The following is a 24039-nucleotide window of genomic DNA, read 5'->3' as shown; positions in this document are numbered from 1 at the left end:
CTCTGGTAAGCATGCAAGAGACACTTTCTTTCTTTCTTTCTTTCTTTTTTTTTTGGTCTATTTTGAACGTTTTCTCTGATTTTTCTCAACATCAGTTACTTCTAGGGTTACTCTCTTTCTACCTCCCTGTTTACCTCTGGAATGGCTACGAAATTTGCATGAGGGGTCTTATGCAGTTTAGTTGCTCCATGTCCATCTCTTAGTGTCCTTTTTTAAGTGCTGGAATTACATGGTTTCCAATCACACAACATTGAGTTCGCTTTCATCTTGAAAGTATTGGGGCAACAGGTATTTATTACATTCTTGATGTATGAAGTACATAAAATAGTGGAAAAGTTGGCTAGTTCCTTTCCAAAATAAAAAAAAAAAAAAGGGGGGGGGAAAGAAATTAAAAAGTAAATAAAGCCTTCAGTAGAAATGTGCTTTATTTTTGCAAGCTAACATAGGCATCCAGGCCGTGTGAAGGCTGCCTTCTGGCTTCCCCACTGCACAGCAGCAGGTATGCACCCAACAGTTGTCCCTGTGTTCGGAATGCTGAGTGCTTGTTTTCAGAAAAATGCTCCTAAAAGTAGGAGGAGAAATATAAACTGCCAATAGCTTCTCCTCGGTGTACCCAGTGAATGCCTTTTCAAAAGAAGAAAGGAAAAAAAAAAAATAAAGTGAACTCTGAGTTTGTTTTCCAGTAAGGTTTTTACGTGGCTTTTGGCAGAAAGGGACATGAACATAGTTGAGCTATGCAGCCCCTCCCCAGCCCCCTATCGGTGCGCTCATAAATAACCCTGAAAATGTAGGTGGCTTAATTAGAAATTATTAAATGTTCCAGGCTTAAGAAAACATGGCGAAATAAAAACGCTGTTTGCCGCATGGCCATTTCAAAGCTGGCATCGAAGGCATCAGAAAAACAGAGCAAATATTTAACATTTACTTTCAAGTCTATACAGGCATTCTTATTTATTTTACCATGTGGTTACTATTAAGTGTATTGGCCTCCATCCATCCTTGAGAGAGAAAAAAAAAAAAGAAATAAAACAACCCCCTTCAAACATGCACAGCTTTGCACACTTGCCAGCCTAAATATTTAGATTTCTCCAGGGGAGATGGAGAGCTGGGGGGCTGAGGGGTGTGCTTGGCCACGGAGCTGCTGGGGATGTGTGTCCTTCTTCCCCAACCTCCCAGGGCCCTGTCCTGATAGTAACCAAGTAGATGTTAGCTCCCTGGGGGGCTCTCCTCCATGATCATGTTTAGAGCTGATCCCCTTGGGAAAACTCCTGATTGCTTTTTCGCCCTCCTCTCCCCATCCAACGCTACCTCAGTAAATGATGCTGCATGTGCTGCAAGTCTCTTCCCTCGTGGTGAAGCACAAACATTTGCATTGGTGTTGGCTGCAGCCAGCAGTTTGCTTGTCACAAGGAAGCCTTGCAATGCACTCATGCTGTTTTTCTTCATGGATGGATTCCAGCACACGTACGGAGAGAAATCACTTGATATGGGTTGACTTAAGACAATACCAAACGCTTTGCATTCAGCAATTTGGATTAGATTTCCTTGATTAAACCACAGATTGGATATACTTAGGTCAAGATGCTGTTTAGGAAATTGAAGTCTTCCTTTTTTTTTTTTTTTTTTTAATAGCCTTGCTACTCTATCCTCAACAAATCAAAACTTAAAGTAATTTGCGTGTGCGATGTAAACCCTGCTCCTCAACATCCCTTCTCAAAATGAAAATCACCATGCTAACATTTCCAATTTGCTCAATCCAAGGGAGAACTGGAATTTCATCAAGCTGGTTGTAGCAAAAAATTGTGATTAGAGAAGTGTGCAGATAGGGATGATGCTGGAATGCTTGCTGCAGCTTTGTGCTTTAATGGGATTTGCATTCCTTTGCATCACAGGAACACATGAACAAGCCCTAAATCATCTTCCAAGTACTTTTTTTTCTGTAATGAAGGATTATTTTTGCAAAACATCTTTACAATATTTCAGTGCTATGTCAGTCAGGTCCATCAGCTCCACTGGATGCATGCTAAAACTGAAGAAACCTTTGGGCCTGGCTCAGGATGTGTATTCTGGCTCCGAGAAGCTGCTTTTGTTATGCTTGTATGTATTTTAACTCTCCTGTCCTTTTGTCCAGCTCCATTAGTTGAAAGAATTGAATACTTTTTTTTATCTCTGAGTTTATTAAAGTGCAAATGTCAACCACAGAGACAGCTATCACATGCAGTGTAGTACACTGAGAACCACTTTCCACACCATCAACAGAAGGTAAAAGGCTTCTTTGTGATTATCTAACGCACAGTTACTTGTACAAAGGACAAAACTGAACCCAGGCTCTGTGCCCTTCCACCATGGCTATAGCTAGACATAAGTGTCAATTTCAATGACTTGATCAACAACACTTTCCCTATCAGCTGAGAAAGTGCTGAGAAAGATGGAGGAGTCATAGACTTTAGTATTTTTCTGAGTTTCATATCAGTGATATGTCTGAAGAGATGCCACTGCTCAGAGCTTTTACAGTTCAGTATCTTAACAGAAGAAAAATCATAAATGCTCTTTGTAGTACAAACAACCAAAACATTGCAACGGGCTAATCTGGTTCCAATCCTGTGGAGGTGAGGACTGTCTGCCCTTGACTGCTGGGATGTGGCACTACAGTCATCCTAGGATTCAGTTTTGCTTTGAGCTCAAAAAAAACCAAACCACAAATGCACTGAGGTACAAAATGCATGAAGAGAACATGATACAAAATACATAAACATGCTTTCAGCAACAAGAATATATATTACCATGTCTACAGTGCCTACTTCACACCTTAGTGAGATGAGGATAAATATCTCAAATTAAAAAGGTGTAGAGATGAATCTTACAAATTAACTTTGATTTTGTCTTTAAATTAAGGCAGCTTCAGCAGGAATTTCAAGGCTTTTGTTGGAAACAGACTGCTTTTGTAACTTTATTTGTGCTTTGCAGCCAGAGCTCTGGTGGACTGCCCAGTTCTCCTGATTCTCAAATCTAGCAAAGACACGAGCATTGTGTGCACGCAGCATCAGTTCTGCTGCAAAAGTCAGCATTTGGTTGAATTCTGAAAACAGTTCATCTTTCAGGCATGGAAGAGAGGAGAAGCTCTGAATATAGCTCTCTACAGCTCCCTGAAAGGAAGCTGTGGCAGGGTGGAGGTCAACCTCTTCACCTGCATAATGATAGGATGAGAGGGAATGGCCTCAAGTTACACCAAGGGAGGTTCAGATTGGATATTAGGAGATATTTCTTCTCTACTCAGGTACTGGAATGGGCTGCACAGAGAGGTGGTTGAGTCACCACCCCTGGAGGTGTTCAGGAAAATTCTAGATGTTGTACTAAGAGACATGGTTTAGTGGGAATATTGGTGGTAGTTGAAGGACTGGATGATCTTGGCGGTCCAACCTTGGCGATTCCATGAACCACTAAACACAAGTCTGAGAGATGGACTGAAAATTCAGAATTACAGGAGGTTGTTTCCATTTTGTAAATAAAAGATGAAGAGAAATTCACGCAAGAAGGGCTCAGAAAGCCAAAGGAAAGCATGAAGTGGAGAGCCCATGCCAAAGTAGGCCCCGAAGAAAGGTGACCATAACAGCTACACAAAAAATGGATCCTAAGACATTCCAGCAAAAACACTACAGAAGCTGGAGCAGGGATTTGTATGGCTCATTGGAAGAGGACTGATGGGAGATTCTTTTTCTCCCCTTCCTGTGAACCACTAAAAGGGTGAAGCTAAAAACTGCACAGCAAATGGTACTTCAAGTATTTAGGCACACAGCCTTCAGGTCTCACCAGTATGACTCTGTGAGCTGTGGGTTCGTGCACCATGGGAACCTGCATCTTCCAGGAGCCCTAAAGGGAAGGCACGAGTTCATGTCCTGTGCTGGAGTCTCTTCCTTCTACATGGATGCACAAAAGATGACTGATGATAAGGAGCAGCAAAATGAAAGGGAGTAGACAGAACAGTTATTTTGTTCGAACTTCATCTAGTCTGATATGAATTGGCATTATAATCACACCAAAAAAAAGTACATACCACAGTTACAAACCAGTTGCTTCATTTTTTGTACAACTCACATCCCACATCCCTGTGCTTGGATGCACGATCAGGACACACATACTGACTCTGCATTTCAGACCTATGAAAGAAGAAAACTCCCTCTGCCTCTGCCTGCACAGCCCCTGGAAGCCAAACAGCCCTGCATTTCTAGCACATAAATATGTTTGCCAACAGTACAATACAAGCCATTTCTGAATTAACACATCCAGAAGCTGGAGGTTAATGCTGAACTCTATCCTTTGCATTTTGTCACTCGCTTAGTTTTGCTGAAGCATTGTTGGGATGAATCTGTGGCTTGCAAAGCACAGCTGTCAGTGGTTCGTGAGGAATTGCACTTGGAAGAATTCAAGTTTGTTTAGTTCCAATATATCTCGTACACCCTGCTTTTCCTGGTGGTTGTGCATGTACCAGTAACTCAAAAAAAAAAAAAAAAGACCACAGTGTAACAGTGTACAAATGAGACTTTTACTCCAAAAAGCATAATTGGAGGTCGACAGCTTCATAGCAGCTGAGAACCAGAAAACAGCCTATGCCAAGATTAAAAATAAAAATAAAAATAGTGAAACTTCTCCAAATATCTCAAAAGTTGGAGTGTACATGGGTAAGGCTGTTTAATGGACAGCTTTATCTGAGTTGTTCACCAAGGAGGTCCTGGGCAGGAGCACCTAGTGACCACCTGGCATGGCTTGACTCAAGGCTGCAGTGCCTTTGGTGGTATTTGTCTGGAATCCCAACACATTCTTGTTGCCTTGGCAGGATGGGTTTTGCAAATCCATATATTAGTTAGTGTTTGTAAGGGTCTGAGAAGACCCATTTCTTGTGTTCGAGAAACGTTTAGATGTTGTACTGAGGGACATGGTTTAGTGAGGAAATACAGGGGGTAGATAGATGGTTGGACTAGATGATCTCACAGGTCTTTTTCAACCATGGTGATTCTATGATTCTAAAACTCCAAGTGCCCCAAGGTTTTATCCCCCACTCAGAAATCCCACCTGCCTCCAGGAGGCAAATATTCCTTCCTGGGGGATGTGCTGCTGTTGAACATCACTTAGTCCTGCTGGGGAGGACAAAGGTAATTTTAAGGCAAGACATCCTTACATGCTCCACACAAATACATTATCAGCAGGGCCACACTTGTTACCAGGACAAGCACCTTGGCAAGATGCTAAATTATGAGTGATGACTTAAACAACCTTTTATATTCAAATATGTTTCACAGCAGGGGTACTTCCAAATTTCTGACTGCTTTCCTGGCCACTTGGCTACACCTCTCCTGCTCCTTTCCAAAGGGGCTGATCTCCAGCACCCAAAGCATCCCACGCTGCTCGCCTGGCTGGGCTGACATCTCAGTGCTGATCTGAAAGCTGCTAAGGAGAGCTGGACACTGCTCAGATTTGGTTCTTTTGTATGCAAGAGTCTGGATTCTCCATTCTTGCTCCTACTAGAGCACAGGAGATGCACACTGCCTGATGCCTACCAGGTACACTACCAAAGCTGTCCTCCACCCAATCGTATTTATTTCATAACGATAATATAATAAAAACCCATTACAAAACCTAGGATAAATACAAAGATTTCCAGTGTTTCCTTTAAAAACGAGACTGTTCTGCTGTTTGTAATCCGAAAGCTGCTGTGTTGGATTCTGCATACAAGAACTCAACAGCAAAACTGATGCTTTTTTGGCAGATTTCTACTTTGTGCGGCTTCTGAAAAAACTGAAGCTGGAAATATACACCAGTGAGAATCAAAATGTCATCTGTAACAAAAGTAAGGCAATTTTGTGTTCTTAAAAAAAGGGGACTTCACACTGAAAATGTCCTCTTATCTGCCAGTAGATGGCAAAAATATCCCGTAGTTGTCTTCAGTACCTAAGACAATTAGTACAAAAGGTTTAATTAATGTGTCATTCTCCTCCTTGCTGCTTATAGAAACTTTCGGAGAGTATAAATTAAAGTGCAACTGTACAAAAAAAACAATCCTTAGCAAAAATCTTCTAGGGACATAAAAACTATCAAAACGATGGGTTCAGGGTTGTTTTTAAAGTTGAACGACTGCATACCTGGGACCAGCAACATTGCTAACGTTCTCCCTTGTTTTGTTTCTTAAAGCAAAACCAAAAAAGGAAGAAAATAACCCTCCCAGGACTTTTTGGCAAAGTGTTCATAAAGCGTTTGTTCCTTGACTGATTAGACTAAGTTCCTTTGCAATCAAATGGAATTAAATACCGTAGCAAAGCCAAGCAGATGCCAATGCTGTCCATTAGATTAAGCCTATGCAATGAGAAGTAATCATTCTTTTAAACAAAGGAATTGTCACACATGCACTAGAGTTTACCCTCGAATAACAAGAATTTTAACCTGAAAAATCCTCACAGTTTGTTTTAAAATATAAAACCCTATCCTTCGGACAGCCAGTAGCAAAGAAACAGTGAAATGCTTGCGATATCTCCGCCTTCTTCATGTCACAGCAAGGTCCCAACCTGTTCTGCATCAGGACAGCAGGATCCTTGGCAGGTGAAGGCAGGCAGTTTTGGCAGAGATTTTGGGGTGGTGACATGGGCAAAATCTTCCTATGGGAAATGTGAGAGCTAAGTGCACCGAAGCCATGATGCAAAGCCGGATCTGGGGGACTCAGCAGCATCCTGCCCCATGTCTGCAATGGGAGCTTTGCACATGCCACCCCTCACCCTTCTTTAGTAGGGGAAAAAGAACAGAGGGTGGGATGGTACTTGCAGCAGCTGCTTGTTTTAGGGTGAAAGCATTGCCAGAGGCTCCAGGAAGCCCTGTCCTCCCCCTGCTTGGGTCTGTATGGGAGGTACAACCTGAATCAATGTGTGCTGGGGAAAGAAATGCTTGCCCAAGGCTCTGTGAATTCAGGATCAACCAGGAGGGAGTTCTCTACCAAAAGTCAATAATATGTTTGCTACTTTACAGCCCTGCCCATGTATCCCATTGGGTTCAGGATAAAAAAGCTCATATATATTTCACTCTGGTCTAACGAGTGAAACGAAGTCATTCCTGATTTCCTCAATGCCTCGTTTGAGGGGCTGTGTCCTTTGAGTGCACTTGGGATCTTCTAACAGAGGAACTGGTTCTGCGCTGCAGGCTGTGGAGTGGTGAGGAGAAGGAAGGAAGCAGAAGAACAACACAACGGCCACATTGGATCTGGTCCTCACAGTGCAATGCCATGTGCTGGGAGTCCGGCACCTGACTCAGCGAGCCAGAGCCATGATCAAGCTGGCACACATCTCAAAGAAGTCCATGGTGTGGCTGCCCAGGCGTGGGGGCACTGAGGAGATGCTGCCCACGAAGGAGCCGCTCAGGGACCCCATCAGTGACTGGCACTCAGTGGCTGCTGCAGCATCAATGCTCAGTCTTGGCCGGTGCAAGCCAGCTGCTGAGCACGAGCGCTGCGGGGTGGATGAGCCGGACCTCTGCTCCATCACCTCGTCTTTAAGGCAATAGGAAAAGCAAGAAATAATTGTAACAGCATTAGTTTGGTATCCCTTTACTAAAGAACTAGTAAACAGTAGTGGAGACGAATGGATCAGAAGGGATTTAGGAGTTGGACTCAGCGATCCTTGTGGGCTCCTTCCAACTTGGAATATTTTATGATCTTAACTGACCTGAAACAGCATCACATCCTACAAAAGCATTCTGGAACTGAAAGAACTATTATTTTTCCTCAAAACTTCCGAGCTTGCTGTTTAATGTGTTCTACATCTCACAGTGCGTCAATTCCTGCTTACCATCAATGCTTTTGAAGTCCAGGAGGTAGCTGCGGTTGTCCACCTGGTACAGCTGCAGACTCATTTTCACATAATTGCCCGTCACTGGGTTCTTCCGACGCACTCTGAGATGGTAGGAGTTCACCACCTGCAATGGGCAACCAGCTTTAGGGAATACCATTCAAGGCAAGAAGAGCAACATTCATTTCCTTCTATTGTTTTTTTAAAGACTAGCAAGACACAGATTTTAGAAAGAGCAATTCTTTGAAAATTAAGCAAATGGCTTCCTCTCCTATTTCCTCTTACAGTTGTGTTTGGAAAACAATTCTTGGGGCTCTGATCCACCAGCCCTGATGGCAGATGAAGCTGTTGCAGACTCTTCTCCAGGCACCAAACCAATATTATTGTTCCCTCAACAGCAACAAAGGCCAAATGAGCCAGAATCCACTCCCAGACCCATATACCAGGACCATTCTTGGGAAAGCCAGGTGGGATGGATGGTAGGGAATCATAGCCTCTCCCATCAGCAGAATTAAACAGTGTTCATCAATCAGTCTTGAGCTGTGCTACGCATTTTCTCTCACCACTTCCCACCCTACAATCTGCTGCATCTCATTCGCAATGAGATCCTTTCTCTGTGCTATATTTATCAAGTGGTGGCACAGATGGAAGAGCTAAGAGTCACGCCTGAAGTTATTCTTAGGATGAGGAAGATTGCTGTGAAACCTCCTCATATAAAATAAGCTCCACTGCCTACATAAAGGCACTTGGTTGAATCAGTCTGTGGAGATGTACCAGAAATACGTTAGGTTTGTTAGCTCTCCATAAAACCATTCAGCCAACAAATGTCTGGCTTTTGTAGGCACATGCATCTGGAGGCAGTCCATCTCCTCAATGGTGCCGTGAAATCAGGTTCTGGGTGCTACTAATCTTTAAATACATAACAATGTTATCAAAATAAGGAGGATATGTGAGACTTTAAAGATGCACAGGCACAAAATTTGAGCATTTCTCAAGGGCTGAGGTCATTCACACAGCAAAAACCCTCTGGACATGGAGTAAGGAGGATATTGACTCCGGTGATGAATATCTGAGCAGAAATTCTCCTTTTCTTGGTGCTGATGTTTGCACAAGGCTGTTGTGAAAGGCCAGGAGAGCTCGTATAACTGCACTGAGTTTTAGAGAAGAGCTGAGAATGTTTTACCTGTGACTGTAATTGGTGAGTGATCTTCCTGTCCTCATCTCAGTCCATGAGCTTTTCTCATTGAATTTTTTCCCTAGTTCTTTTGAAGAGGGAGATCGAGAGAGCAGCATGGCAGAGCTTAGCTACCCATCAGTGTGAAACCACCACGTAAGTAGGAACAAGGAGACATGTATTATGCCATTTCAGGACATGCAACTACTATGACCCAAGCAGAAATAACAGGAGATGCTTTTCTTGGGAGCACTCGAGATGACCTCGCAGGGAATTAGCCACTAAAATTAGAAATGTGACCATCTCCTCTTATCCCTGCAGCTAAACAAGACAGAATTATCTTTCCAGACAGAGGCTTAGGGCATTCAGGAAAAAAAAAAAAAAGCAACAAAAAACGCTTATTCACACCACAAATAAATGGCACAGATACAGAACATCTTGTGGGCATTTGTTTGGAAACAGCTGAGGCTGTAACCATATACAGACTGACCTCCCCGATCAACTCAAATCATAATCAAAAAAAAAAAACAACTGAAAACCTCCCCAAAGCACATTTCCTACCTTCCACTCAAAATCCAACTGCTTCATAGCTCGGTACACCTCGGCCATAATGTCATAGGGCTTGCTCTGGCTGCGGATTCCCAGGTGCCACTTGGCCTTTTTGACAGTCAGAGGTTTAGGCTTGGTGGTGTTGAGTGCATCCAAAGGGCAGCGTGCCTTGGGGCTGTCTGCTATCAAGGGTGGCATCCTCTCGGGGTGAGGCTTCACACCGGGAGGGATGTGCATGCTGTCGTCCATGAAGGAGCCAGTTGGGGGGCTGGAGGCTAGGTAGAACTCGCTGGCTTGGTTCATGATCCTCCGGTTGTCGATGACAAGGTGGTAGGCGACCGCGAGTTGGTCCTGGGGGTCACCGCTGTACAGACTGTTCATCACTTCTGACTCGGTGCACTCAAACTTCTCACAGACCTCCCGAACTGCGTCGTCATCAATGACGGTGGCATCGTAGGAAGGGTCCTCTGGGAACAGGTAGCTGGGCAGCTCCTCCTTAAACCATTCGTGTTCCCTGGGGGAAGGCAGAGAGGGGCCACCATCAGACACAGCACTTCATAGAGGAATCATAGAATATCCTTTGAGGAGCTGTAGCTAGCACAAGGCTTCCCCTCAGCCTCCTCTGCTCCAGGCTGAACAAACTATGGGACCTCAGCCACTCCTCATACACCTTGCCCTCCAGACCTTTCACTATCTCTGCAGCCCTCTTTTGGATACTCTCTAATATCTTCAAGTCGTTCTTATATTTTAAAGCTACCCAGGCCCACAACTCCCGCTGGTTTACAGTGAAGTCAATGGTAATTAAGTGGGTAAATGCCAGAGCAAGCTTCGGCTATAGGTGCCACCTATCAGTTGGTAATCTTGCCATGCATGCTGTTGCTCTAATATATAATTAAATCTCCTACTCTTCAGGACTCGTGAAGTTTAGAAGGCATTTATAATTCAGATTCTATTTGAATGGTTAAACTCAGGCCATCAATTGCAAAAGTATTAACAGCCCATGATGTCCTGTAAGTACTTTTTATGTTTATGCATATGCTTAGCACAGCAGTTACATGTAATCACAGAACCATAGGGGTTGGAAGTGACCTCTGGAGATCATCCAGTCCAACCCCCTGTTAAAGCACGTTATAGTAACGACTACCGTAAATTCCACATAATGCATATGGGGTTCCACTTTCACAAAATCAATATTTTTAGAATTACTCAGTTTGTGAAACTTTCAAAGCTGTGTTACCAGTCATGAACACTTCATGATATCTGAAGGAACAAATATCTGCTTAAGTGCCCAATTGTTCCCCTTCATGGGCAGTACAGTCATTGACTGCACAAGAAATGCATCATTTAAAGACATTTGCTGAACTGTGTATGATATTTTAGCTAGTAATTCTTGTGTTCCTCTTCCTTTTTTGTTGGATAGATAGTAAGTGCAACGACTACACTTTTATTCTGAACTGGTATCCAAAGGGAGATGTACTTGAAATAAAGTACTGAAAAATGGCAGGTGAATATTGAGTTCCTAGGATTACTGTGTGAGAGAGCTGGTTTTGTTAAGCACAATTAACAGATTTTTGAGGCTATTTTATAATGCATTAAGATAGCATTATCTGTATATAAGTTGCAGGAAGCAACTATTGCCTATTTTCACTTGTTTTGGTTAAACCACTGAGAAATGAAGTCACCAAGTCCAGGTTCATCATCACCCACCACCAGCTGGCAGCACTCGCCTCACCATCAGCACAGAAGGGTGCAGGAGGGCTCCTTAAATCCCTTAGGACCAAACCCAGCTGGATTAAATGACAGCTCCTACAAACCACTCTGTGGGCTGACCTGATGTCCTTGATGGTTGCGCGCTTGAGAGGGTCAACCTGCAGCATGTGCATGAGCAGAGTGGCAACGGAGCGGTTGAGGTACTCAGGGATGTAAAACACACCTCCACGGATCTTCTTGAAGAGGGTAGGCACATGCTCATCATCGAAGGGCAACGTGCCACAGAGGAGGGCATAGAGGATGACGCCGCAGCTCCAGATGTCCACCTCTGGGCCGGCATACAGCCTGTGTGATGTGAGGGAGGAGAAATGGGTCACAACCCTTCCCGTTCCCCTCTGCATCTTTAGGCTTCCTAAGCCAAAAACCCACCCGAGGGTGATGGAGAATGACGCAGAGCTGCTTTTTGTTCATGCTCCTTCGTGATGCATGGAACAGGAAAATGAGCACCTCCACCAGACCCACCAAAAAGCCCAAACCTACATTTCCAGGAGCTCTGCCAGGCTGCTTGCTTCCTTGCCCCCGAGGCTGGGGGACTCAGCCAGCAGCTTCTATTCATTCGGAGGCAGATTAAACAGCAGCAGATACTATATCTCTTGAGTGTTTATTTTCAGTTGGAGTTTGTGTGCTGGTATGCAAGAGCTCCAGCTTCCGACAAGCTGTTAATGTGCTTCCTGGCATCACCAAGTTGGGATACCCCAAATATACGGGTTTTGCTGCTGCTTGCCTGCTTGATTTGTTGGTTCACTGCTTTTTGCTGAAACTGCTGATTTCTCAGAGTGTCTGGGAGACACTCTTGGACTGTAAAAACCAATAGAGGTCTGTTTGTGAAATCTAATCATCCTGCACTTGCTCCTCTTGAAAAGTTCTGCTACATGCACACCTGGTATACAAAAACCATGCACACTGTCATTCTTTGAATGCTACCCAAGTAACAAAATACCATTTCTGCTCTCATGTTTGAGACTTTCCCCACTGAGAACAGTGACAGCAGCCAAGTCAGGGCATTCTGCTAATGCAGTCAGCTCCAAGTCCCACCAGTCAATGCCTGATTTCAACAGATAGGATGATGCCTATTTTTTGGCTGATAGCCACATTGTTTGAACTGTGCTTGGACTTTTAAGCCCAAATGATGTGCACTTCAATGATGCCGAAACACAAGGTCTCACATATTGTATCTGCTCTGGGAGAAGCTCAGCTATATCCACCTCCAGCAGCACATTTACCCCTGGTGGACATGGCAGGTTGTTCCTTTCTGTCTCCTATATGTACTGAGGAAAAAAAAAAGTGATTTTGGCCTTTATTAGAAAAAGACATGGGAATAATACTTTTTGAATCGCTGTAGAGTTTCTGGCTTTGTGCCCTTCTAGACGATGAGGATTTACTTGCTTTCATATGTAGAACTGTAGTCACAACAGGCTTTTGGATGCTGGTCTAGTTCCTAAGATACTCTGCCAACACATGCGCCTGTGTAAACAGGCATAAAACAGTCATCATCACAACATTAAACAAAACGTTGGATTTTTATAGGCAAAGACATACTGGATTATGAAAACTAGCACTCATGCAAAGAATGGTTCAAAAGGATGGAGTGGATGCTAAGGAGATGGGCGGTTCAAAGGACCATGCAGAAGACCGTAAATTCAAAAACCTGTATTTGTAAACTCCATTATGCTTTTACAGAGAGAGTAAGGAAAATCAATGTAATTTAGGGTCTCAACAGTAAAACACGGGAGGTGGCATGACTGTATCAATGGGGCAAGACTGAATTCAGACCTAGAGCCTGCGTTCACAATGCCCCATACCAAGCAGCTGCTGCAGCCTGGCAGGATGCACCTGAGAGATGCCACTGCTCTGCAGTTCTGTCAGTTCAATTCATCAGTTCAAGACAAAGCAACCGCCACTGAACCCGCTGTCATGAAAATAAGCCTGAAAGTTAAGGAACCTGAAGACAAGGATTTTCAATACAAGAGTCTAGCAGTGTGGGGAAGTGATTAAACAGAATACTGATTGCTCGCTTGATGAGTGGTTTTCCTCATTCACACTGTGTTTTATATAGGTGGGCAGGAGAGAAAGGGGTGGTCTGGAAAAGCCTATCTTTCTGAAACCTCATTATCTGCACCCAAAGAGTAATTTTCATTCCCTTTAATTAGCAATGTACACAGTAAACATCTGCTGTTAATAATTCCTCCAAAGTAAACATCTTTAGCAAAACATGTTTTGCTGCTACAGCCATTGAGAAATACAACAAGCAAGAAGACCTTCAGATATTCCCAGTAGACTCACCCAACCACAAAACACTGGCTGGAACCATTCAGCTGCTTTACTACGAGCAGGTTCCAATCTCAAGAGGAAATTTAAAGACCACATACTCACATGATTGGAAGCGGCATGTCCTACCTTCCAGAGATGACTTCAGGGGCTGCATAATTTGGGGAACCACAGCTGGTGCGTAGAAATTCACCATCAGACATCATGTTGGACAGTCCTAAAAACAAGGTGTTGCCTATGTATTGACATCCAGCCAGAGAGAAGAGATAGTGCAAGAGGAGGGAGAAATCTGATGTAATCTAAGTAGACACCTTTGAGCTGCTTTGCTATTTGAGCTCTTATTTTCTTTCCAAACAAGTAGCATTGACTCCAAACTAACTTTACTTCTCTGAGTTGCAAACCTCAGAACTTTCTTTCTGTACCATAGAAGAAAAGAGACATAATTCTCTTCAGAGAACAGAACGGTTGTGAAATGTGTAAATCTTCAAAAGGATTTATCACTGCTAGACAGCACTGAACAGAACAGGGTTGGCAACTCAGCTTTTACGTCAGGTTTCAATCTGTAATGCCACTTACAGACTCTTGTTACTGTTCATTTCTAAAATGAAGTGAGGCCAAAGGCACACGGCCATACTACTAAGGAGAACACACATGAAAATAAACACGTGCAGCCAACTCACTGTGAAATTAACTGCGCCGAGTCTGTCTTAAACATAAATTAGCTAAAGCCTTATATTAGGTGATTGTACTGAAACACAGCGAAGATTTGCAAATGACCTTCCTTCTCCATTATTAATGCAAGCACAGAAGCAGCCTACAATAAGTAATCCCTGCTTTTGCTAAGAGGCCAGTGTTTATAACTGTGGGCTTTTCAGGTAGAGAAACTGCAAGTGGTTATGAAAACAGACTCTGGGTTTTGTAAGGCGTGCTACGCAGACACGCTCCAGCAAGCGGCTCGGAGCTGGCTGCATTTCTGGAATGCTGTTGGGGTCACATACCAAAATCGGCTATCTTCGCATTCATGTGTGCGTCCAGCAGCACGTTCTCTGGTTTCAGGTCCCTGTGGACAACCATGTGTCGGTGACAGTAATCCACTGCGGAGAGAATCTGCTGGAAAAGGCGTCGAGCCTCCGCCTCTTCAACCTACAGATGCAAGGGGAAACAGTTCTGAAGGCATGTGGGGCCGGGCAGGGGAGGTTTGCCTTAGCAAGGAGCCAAAAGTGTTCCATGGTGTGGAGATAAAATTAGAGCATGCTTGTGACCGTGCTGGAATCAGGAGCAGCAAAGAAAGTAGATTTCCCCCTGTCGAATAGATTTCCCCCTTGTAAGTGAGTGTTTTCCAATGATATAGCCCAGAGCTGATGGTAATGAGGTGAAATTAGAAAATAAATTTGGCTGACCCGTCAAGGAGAGCCTACCGGTGCCACCTGTCAGGCACTGGTTTCCCAGTGGGCCCACTTCTATTACACACTGTAAGCAGAATCACAGAATTATTGTGGTTGGGAAAGACCTCAAAGATGATCTAGTCCAACCATCAACCCATCACCACCATGCCCATTAACCATGTCAAAACACCACAGAGGTTAGCATGGGGAACAGTTCTTCGTGGACGAATGGGGAAGGTTGCTTTGGGGAACAAAAAAAAAAAAGCCAAAAGTGGAATACAGCAATGATACATACACACAGAAAAACTACATATAAAATGATCAGGAGACTGATTGTTTTGTTTTTCCCTGTGTGAAAAAATAGTTTCTGAACGTGGGAGTTCAGATGGGATGCAGATTGGTCACTGAAAAGATCCAAATGAGCAAGATGAGCTGGAAATAAAAACTGTATGTAGGAAAGTAAATGGAGTTAGCTCCATCAACCAGTGAGCTACTCTAAGATAATTACTGACTTTTTGTAGTATAGAGAAGATACACTGGGCTGATCCTTCACCTGAAGCACGATTCTGGATGTTCTTTTTAGCCCCCTGATTGCTTCCTACCCACCAGAATGTCCACTAGTCATTTTATAACCACAATACCATGTTTCAAGTGCTCAGCCTACTCCTCAGATGATTTATACCCAGTAGGAATACTGGCATTTGAAAATGCTGCTCAGATAAGCCACATCCTTAAAAAGTCTTCAAAAAGCCTGATGAGGAGCCAAAGGGGAGTCTGGAGGAGGAGAATGACTGGGATGGAGACCACACTGAGCGCTCCCCCGCTCCAATGCCCTGCATGCACATAAATCTGCTGCTGAACCAGGGGGCTGGATAAGCAACCTATAGCTAAAAACTAAAAAGATACGGTGGTTTTCCAAATGTCTTCACTAAGCAACACATTACCTTTGGATATTTTGGTTTGCATATCGAAATACAACATGGAACATTGCAAAAAAAAAATGGCACACAAGTTATGTGTGAATATGAGACTCTCCAGATGGGATTGCTGCGAAGCAACTTCTATTTTGGGCCTAAATCTTAGCTATCTTCCCTTTAGCAGCCGTTTTACTTCTGACCACCATCCTCTTCCCACATGAGAGTTTGGGGCTGACGTGGTACTGGCACTTACACGTCCATGCTTACAGATGTAATCAAATAATTCACCACCAGATACATATTCCATGACCATGAAGAAGTCCGTTGGTGTGCTGATGACCTGGTACCTTCAAAAATACAAAGAAAAAATATCTTAATAAAAAAGGGAAAGGCTTTGAAACAGATTATTAGCTTCGAGTCAATTCTTAACATAAGCACATGCTTGGATCTTGTGTTTATAATCATTTTCCATTTCTGAAAAGCCATCTCTTATTTCAAGGGGCATGTCAGGATAATCTTTCACTGTTCTATGAAAGGATCTCTTTCACAGATTCACCCTTTTGCTTCAGGCTTTTAAATAATCCTCTGGAATCTCTGCCAGATAACCCTATTGCGTTTCCATTTTGTTTCCATTTTGACTAAGATGTGCAACAACAACTCCAAAAATAAAAAATTCATTAAAATGGGAGTGGGAACGGAGTATATTTGGTTTTCTTCATACTGAAGATATAAAAAAGGAAATCTAGACACTAGGCGGAGCTAACCTTGGAAAGACATAGAAACAAAGACGAGCACCCCTCAAGATTAACATCATCCTTCAAACATTAAGCTCCTCTACATTCTAGAATGATAAATGTGAGGGAAAGTAAAAGAATATCCTCCTTGATGTGCAAATTCACCCTCCACCTTCACTAAATGATCCCCGAGTGCTACAAACACACTTCAGTTTCCCATCTGGCGTAACCTGACGGCAATGAGCTGAGGTCAAAGCAGCAGTAGCAATGCATAGCAGCACCAGCTGAGGCTCCCTGTGATTTATTTCAGACACACTGTTTGCTTTTGTTATTTTATTTATTTATTTTTCACAGCTGATAAATAGACCTCATTTTCAGAAGTGATCAAGTGAACAGGTGATAGTCCCAGTAAAGATCAATAGGATCAACGTAGCTTTTCTAAAGTGTTTTGCACTCAGACATGTGAGTTAACAGCACGACCATTTCTTGTATATATATGTAAAGTGATGGGACACCACAAGCGTTTGAAAGAGGAGCCTCATGTGCCATAGACTCCTCTTCACCTCTTTATTGGTGTATTTCAGGGCTGAAGTATTTATCGTAGGAGACTGATCAACTGAATTTAATTTCCAGGCTTTAATGGTCTGCTTGATGAATGTGTGTGCAGCCTGGAAGGATGCTGGATGATCAGCCGACGACTCTTGCTGCCTTTTTCATGAAATAATACCAATCTGTTCTCCAATAAATCCACGGAACTCTGAAGTTACTCTAAAGTCAACAGTTGCTGCATGGTTAGTTATTTAACTTAGGGAGAATTTGTTTTCCCTTGCCTCTAAGTCCCAGGTATTTGCTATATCTCATGCCAGTTTTAAGGCTGACCTAAATGTCAACTTATCCTTGCAGTTACCGTTCAACAGCTTTCTTTTATAGAAATGCCAAAGATATTATCGAGTGCCTCATTAATGTGGACTGGCTGCACAAACCAGGGATTGAGACGGAACCCCAGAGGCAGGAGTGCAGGTGCTGATTTACAACTTAAATTCAGGTTCATCAGAATGGCAATGTTGAAAACTTACGTCTGAATAATAAATAAAAAAATATATGTTCCTTTAAGCTCTGGATAATCAGGCCATGAAAACATAAATCCTACTGACTTCAGGCCAAGGCTTCACTCTAAGAGCCTGCCCAAGCTGCTATTCCTCAGGCACAATTCTCCATCATTTCAAGTCGTGAGATACTGACCCAAAAAAGGAGAATCATAGAGACTCCTCATAACATCCCAATGCAGGAAAGCACAGATCCTCTCTATGCACCTTTATAACGACTCCTAAATGGAAAAGTGGATGTTTGGGCAGGCTTAGCAGAGCAAAACTTGGCACAAGGACAAGTCTCATAGTTGCTATAATGGCCCAAACTCCAATAGGAAAAACACCTTCTACAGTTCCTCAATGTGTGGATTGTGCCCCCATGCAAGCTAGCAGGCGGACATTCAACAAGCAGCATTTTTGGCTTCAACATGCACAAACCTGACCACACATCTACCGTTCTGTACTATACTGTACTATAAGACATCTCTTGAAAACAAGTCAACGTGTGAAGTCTTTGCAGATAGAGGAGTCAGCTGAACGTGAGCAGAACATGTACTTACAGCTTGATAATATGAGGGTGCCGGAAGAGTTTTAGGTTTTGAATTTCTCGTTTGATCTTGCCAACCACATCCAGGCTGCGTATTTTCTGTCTGTTTAGGATTTTTACTGCTACCTTGTGCCCCGTCAACTGGTGTTCGCCAACTAATGGAAAGAAGGCATTGCAAAGTCATTATGCAGAGAAGCAAGGTACATACAGGAGATTTAAGATACTGAGATGGATGATTTATAATCAAAAGAAGGCAATAAACATTAGAAATTGGGGTGTTTTAAGTATAGTCTGGATATCAGGAGTTTATTTTCCTCACCTTTCCTATAGGTACTGTTTCTACATTTCTTGAATCCTATTCTATGCAGTAAAGGTAGATTCAAACACCCAGGAATGCAGCAGGTTTACAGGAAGCAAAATGATGCACCATTTCATACAATGCCCGAACTATAAGTGCAGAAATGAGTGCACAATGTATAAATGACTTCAAAACCAGATTGGGGTCATTTGTACAAGGGAAATCCCAATGGACATACTCAATGTTGGAATTTGGGAAAAAGAATAATTAAATTGTAGAATCATAGAATGGTTTGGGTTGGAAGGGACCTGTAAGATCACCTAGTTCCAAAACTTTGTTTCTCTTTGCATTATTATTTTCCTGTTGCAGTGTAGGAAAAAAAAAAGAAAAGAGGGGACTTATTGGAAAAAAAATGCTTAAGTAAATATGACAGAGTAAGTGGAGGTGGCCATACCCCAAAGTAATTTGCAAGGATTTATAGCTCAAAAAGGTTATGTTGATCAGAGACAAATACATTTAAATGGTGGGGAAGAACCTCCACTGTAATGCACAGGTTGAGTGAATCCCCAATAAACCCTGCCTTAAAACGAGACCATCGCACCTCTTTAAAAAAATGATACAGGGATTTTCCCTGCCCAGAATAGGACTGCAGGATTTGCATTACTAAAATGAATTTCTATTTATACTTTCTCACGCATGCTTCTCGTTTTGATGACAAGCTGCAGGAACACCATGCTGGAGTGTAACAGCTCCTGCAGATTCTGCCTTAAGAAAAGACACCACACAACGTGTGTTTTTATGACATGCACTTGGTGCACTCAGGTGCTGATGTGTGTTGGGACAAACGGTGACCACAAGCCAGGAGAAGCATCACCGTCACCGGTGGAATCACTCTAGTTTAATGCTAATGCAAAATGAATTCATAATCTGACTTATTTGCTATCAACAGCCCGTGGAAGAAAATGCTCTGGGTGTAGGAAGTAAAATTTATAATGAAGTTAACAGCAGAAACTGCTTGTAAACAGATAGTTTACATCTGAACAGGTGCTTACATCTAAAAGGGTGCTCTGGCCACAAGCTGCCCCCTCTCAGGATCTCCAAATGGGTATTAAAGAAGGTAACATAGGGATGGCTTTCCAAGGCAGCAGAGAAATCCTGCACGCAGCATGCATTTAGGCTGTCTAATTATGAGTGCTACCCCATCACTAATAACACAGAGCAGAAGCTGTTAACAATTATGAGCAAATTCTGTTATTAGATTATTAGACTGAGTAATTTCAGAGCCTCTAAGGAGCTGATGAGAAGCAATGCATGTAAGGCAGGCGGCCGGGGAAGGCAGGAGGCAATGCCAGCACTGCTCAGGGCACGCGAGGTCACTATTATTAGCCACGAGATAAGACCTGCCAGAGATTCTTTCCTCAATAAGAGCATCCTAAAAATAAAACACTTTTTACTGCTCTTGAAAATAAAAGCGCCACTTTGCATGCCCATTTCATCCCTTCGTAATACTCAAACTACCAGATGAAATGAGAATAAACTAAGCTTCGCCGTTCGGATGCAATTTAGGGATTAGCGGAGGGCTGAAGTAGGCAGATAATTCCTCCTGGGTGGTACAAGGAGAGCACTGAAAATAGTCCCAGGAGGCATTTTCCCTGGTGATCCTTGGGGAGGGGAAAGCAGGACAAGTTGGGGAGGCATGGGGGCCAGGGGTACAGCAACCCGCTCAAGCTTTATAGGGGTCCAAAGCACACAGCCTTGCAAGGAATTCTACCCATCTTGTCGTGCTTTGGCCAGCAGTAGCCTTGTGAAGAGCTTTCATCTCTCTTTGCTGAGGTGGTCATGGCTTTGCACAGGAGAGGCTGGCGAAGGCAGCGCAGGGAGTGTTGGGCAACTTCAGCCAACGTCTCCTAGACTTTGGATTTGGCTGACCTCCGTGGCTGGGAGTGCAATAAGCTGCATTTTGCCAGCTGCACATGATTCATTCAGTCCTGTTCAAGAACTGGAGCACTAAGGCAACAGGGAAACTGAGGAACAGCAAAGTGGCTTATGGCAGAACTAGGAAGAAGACCTTGATCCCTTCCATCTTTCCAACTCTTCCTGCCCTTACCACAGCACGAGCTCTGAAAAATTCATACTATACCCTTGGAAGAAAAAGCAAAGGTCATGCCTGGAGTGAATAATTACTGGTTTTAATCCCACTGCTCAATAGTTCATCCTCTTTCCATCCATGACAAACAACATGCAACTCTGTGAAGGTTTTTCTAGCTCAAACACACCAATAATTAAAACCAAACAGACTATTTTGTAATCCACCTTTTGCTTACAGTAAGCATTAGATACGGAGATATTCTTGTTCCAGTCCCCACTGGCTTGTTAAGTCTACTTGAGTGTCTTGAGAGAGGGATGAAAAGACAACATAATTTGCTATGCGGTGGGAGTCCTTTAAACCTTTGGCTCTATGGGGACAATGTTTCCCTTTGCTCACATTCTCCAGCCCAGCACACACTGGTGGGAGAAGAAGCACTGGGAGGTTGCATGGCCAAGGCAAACCCATCTCTGCCACATGGAGAAGGGAGAGGATGCATGTGCCCCTCTGCGCCAACGGGACTGTCCTCTCCTGGTACCCAGGTTGAGCAGTGGTGATGTCAGGTATGGATGAGGAAGCCTGCTCCTTCCTTCTCACTCTGCCTGGATTAAAGCCTGAGGAGAGGAGGGAGGGCTGAGTGGCAGTATTAGGAAAAGGGATTTGAGCATGTGTCTTGTCTTCTTGTGACAAGTACTCCAGTCAGCTTCCCTGCAGCTTAGAATCAGCAAACTCAGCTCCATTGGGGCAGGCAGAGCAGATGGATTTGACACTGAGGTGAAAGTACTGCACACTGGACAGAGACTGTAAACTCCAAAACCTGACACCAAAGCAGACATGGTGTGAGCATCCTTAGCTCCTACTGCATCTGCTTATGCATGGGACTGCCTGCATTATTCCAGTACTGGAGGCTGCTGGAGAAACAAGGGAAGAGATACAATAGGTTGAGTTTCTAACAGAAGACCCTCTGTGTTTTGCTATTTTTATAAGAGGAAAAAAAAGATGAGAGATTTATCCTAGAGTAAGCTGAGATAATTAAAGTCCTCTGGCAGATAGCTTTTTTGCAGCAGATACCTATGAATTCTCCTGAATGCATGGAATCAGAATAATTAAGGTTGGAAAAGACATCTAAAATCCCCAAATCCAACCATCAACCCATCCCCACAATGCCCACTGCCCATGTCCCTCAGTGCCACATCTACCTTGTGTGTTTGGTGAAACTCAGGTAGCATGATCAGCTCAGCTTTTTCCAAATGCTTTGCAAAGATTATTAGAAGTTTAGGAAAGGGAAAGCAAAATCCTTCCCTATCAGCTGTGCTGGCCCTTATCTTAGCCTGAAGTTATAAATGAAATCAATCCAAAGCATATATTTAGCAACAACGTGTTTGTTCTGTCCCAGTGCCACTTGCTTAGATGCTGTATCACCCTTCCTTTCCCCTTTCTTTCATCCGTTCAGCCTCTTTCAGTTGATCATCCCCCACTGCAATGTTTGTCTTTCAGCAGCAACTTCCAGAAAAATGGGAACTGACCTCAACTTGAGCCCAAGTAATGGAGACAAACATCACCCAAGAACTGCTTGTCGTGCAATGGCAGTGGTTGGGATAGAGCTCTATGTGGGATGGGATGTGCCTGGTGCACGCACAGCACTGATGTGTCCCACGGGCTCCTTCCCACTGCCAGGAGGGGAGATGACATCCTTTCCCTCATTGCTTCATAGAATCATAGAGAGGCTTAGATTGGAAGGGACCTTAAAGATGATCTAGTCCCACCTCCCCCTGCCACAGTCTGGTTGCCATTTATTAGCTCAGATTGCCCAGGGCCCCATCCAACCTGGCCTTGGCCACCTCCAGGGATGGGGCATCTGCAATAAGAAATACACTGCTGATGGCACCGGCCTGCTTAATGCAAATTTATTATATATAATAGACACAAAGCTTGGAGCAATCAGGAAAAGAAGTCTCTTCTCCTCTCCCATGTTTCCTGCCAAACGTGATGAGCACACATTAAGGCTCATTAGGTTAAAACAGTGCTATTCTGCATTTCTCCTGTCAAACTCTAACTGGCGTTACAGGGGAAAATATACACATAGAAAGGCTGCTAAGCCACAATGGATGGAGTTTGGAAATCTTTTTATGTTATTTTATACGTCCTTTGGAAGTCTGTTCTTAACCAATTGGGTGATATATGGGGTTGGGGGTAGGGGGAGATGTTCATGCTACTCCTGAAGGGTCCTTAAGGAAATCAGGCTGTTGTTAATAGGCTTCATTTGGTCTGCAAGAAAAAAAAAAAATCACCTTTGGAGCACTTTTTGAGGTCTGTTGGTACACAGGAGTGATTTGAATGGTCCTTTCTTTTAGAAGTGTTTGTTCTGATAATTCTTTAGTTGGTAAATTCGTGGTTTGGGATTAAACCTGGCCATATATTTTTAGGAGCCTGATTAACGGCCACAGGTGGATTTAGCTGCAGTGATTAAGGTGTTTTCTCTGCCCTGCTGTCAGTTTGGGGTTATTTAGATACAGCTGAGCAGGATGGGGTTCCACTCTGCCCCCAGCACCCAGACCTGCTCTCTGCTGGGAACCACAGCTCCTCACTCTGCTCAGATCACACGTTTGTGTAGAGGTGTTTTATTGTTTTGTTTTGTTTTGTTTTTTTAATATCATGACTCGGGGGGAAAATGTGCACATAACGGTAGAATTAAAAGGAATAGAAATCTTTGCATCACGAAAAGCAAAGCCAGTGCCTGGCTTGGGTGCCAGAGCCGTGAACCAGAGACATCCATCCCCGTTCGGCCCCATCGCTGAGCCCCCCCAGTGGGTGGGGGCAGCAGCGGAACCTCCCCACCCCCTAGGTCCTAAGCGTTCTTCAAACGGCAACGAAAAGCCACGGCCCGGGCACCCACCCCCCGCATCACCTTCCTGCCGCCGCGGGAGGAAAGTTTCGGTGGGTGCTGCCATGGGGGGCACCTCCATGAACTGCCCAGGACCCCCTCACCCCTTCCCAGGGAAGGGGTCGCCTCCTACCTCCCGCCCCACCGCCGCGCCCCGCGGATGATGCTCGGCACGGAAGGGTTCCCCCCCGCCCTCCCCTCAGCCCTCGGTACTCAGCCCTTGACTTTGCCGAAGGTGCCGACCCCCAACGTATCCCCCAGCACGTAGTGGCCGATCTTCACCCTCCCGTCGTGCTTCTGCTGCTTCTCGGCCATCTTCGCCCCCCCGGCGGAGGACCACAATGCGCAGGGCCGGCACGGTACAGCACGACACAGCTCGGGTCGGAACGGCACGGCTCGGATCGGGCGTGCGCAGCGGGGAGCGGCGGGCCGGGCCGTGCAGGGTGCACGGGGGCGGGGAAGGGCACGCTCCGGGGCTGGGGGCAGTTTGTGGGGATGGGGATGGAGAGGGGG

General features: G+C 44.2%; 1 protein-coding gene and 1 long non-coding RNA gene across 8 annotated transcripts in view; one reads left to right on the top strand and one right to left on the bottom strand.

The window, feature by feature from the left end:
- Positions 1-4529: 4529 nt before the first annotated feature.
- Positions 4530-23931, bottom strand: PRKAA2 (protein kinase AMP-activated catalytic subunit alpha 2). Of its 2 annotated transcripts, none has more exons than XM_042873006.1 (9): positions 23745-23931; positions 18272-18413; positions 16143-16236; positions 14586-14730; positions 13717-13804; positions 11380-11604; positions 9562-10063; positions 7827-7953; positions 4530-7528 (listed from the first exon to the last, which is right to left on the bottom strand). In XM_042873006.1, the coding sequence occupies exons 1-9, from the start codon at positions 23839-23841 to the stop codon at positions 7290-7292; spliced, it is 1659 nt and encodes a 552-aa protein (XP_042728940.1). In that variant the 5' UTR covers positions 23842-23931; the 3' UTR covers positions 4530-7289. The 2 variants fall into 2 exon arrangements, with proteins under 2 accessions (XP_042728940.1, XP_042728941.1); XM_042873007.1 differs by having other exon boundaries at positions 23770-23931.
- The window catches only part of LOC122180976, an 18848-nt gene continuing 18309 nt past the window's right edge, over positions 23501-24039 (top strand). Inside the window, exon 1 of one of the 6 annotated variants that reach the window (XR_006179276.1) lies at positions 23501-23579. This is a non-coding gene — a long non-coding RNA (uncharacterized LOC122180976). Of the gene's footprint in view, positions 23580-23727; positions 23886-24039 lie in introns of those variants that run through there. The other 5 variants (XR_006179280.1, XR_006179279.1, XR_006179277.1 and 2 more) reach the window with 5 other exon arrangements.

Source organism: Lagopus leucura, unplaced genomic scaffold (assembly GCF_019238085.1).
Source record: "Lagopus leucura isolate 7727_CA_CO unplaced genomic scaffold, USGS_WTPT01 Super-Scaffold_100009, whole genome shotgun sequence".
NCBI lineage: Eukaryota > Metazoa > Chordata > Aves > Galliformes > Phasianidae > Lagopus > Lagopus leucura.
The sequence above is the reverse complement of the archived record's forward strand: the minus strand, read 5'-3'. Positions and strand labels throughout refer to the sequence as shown.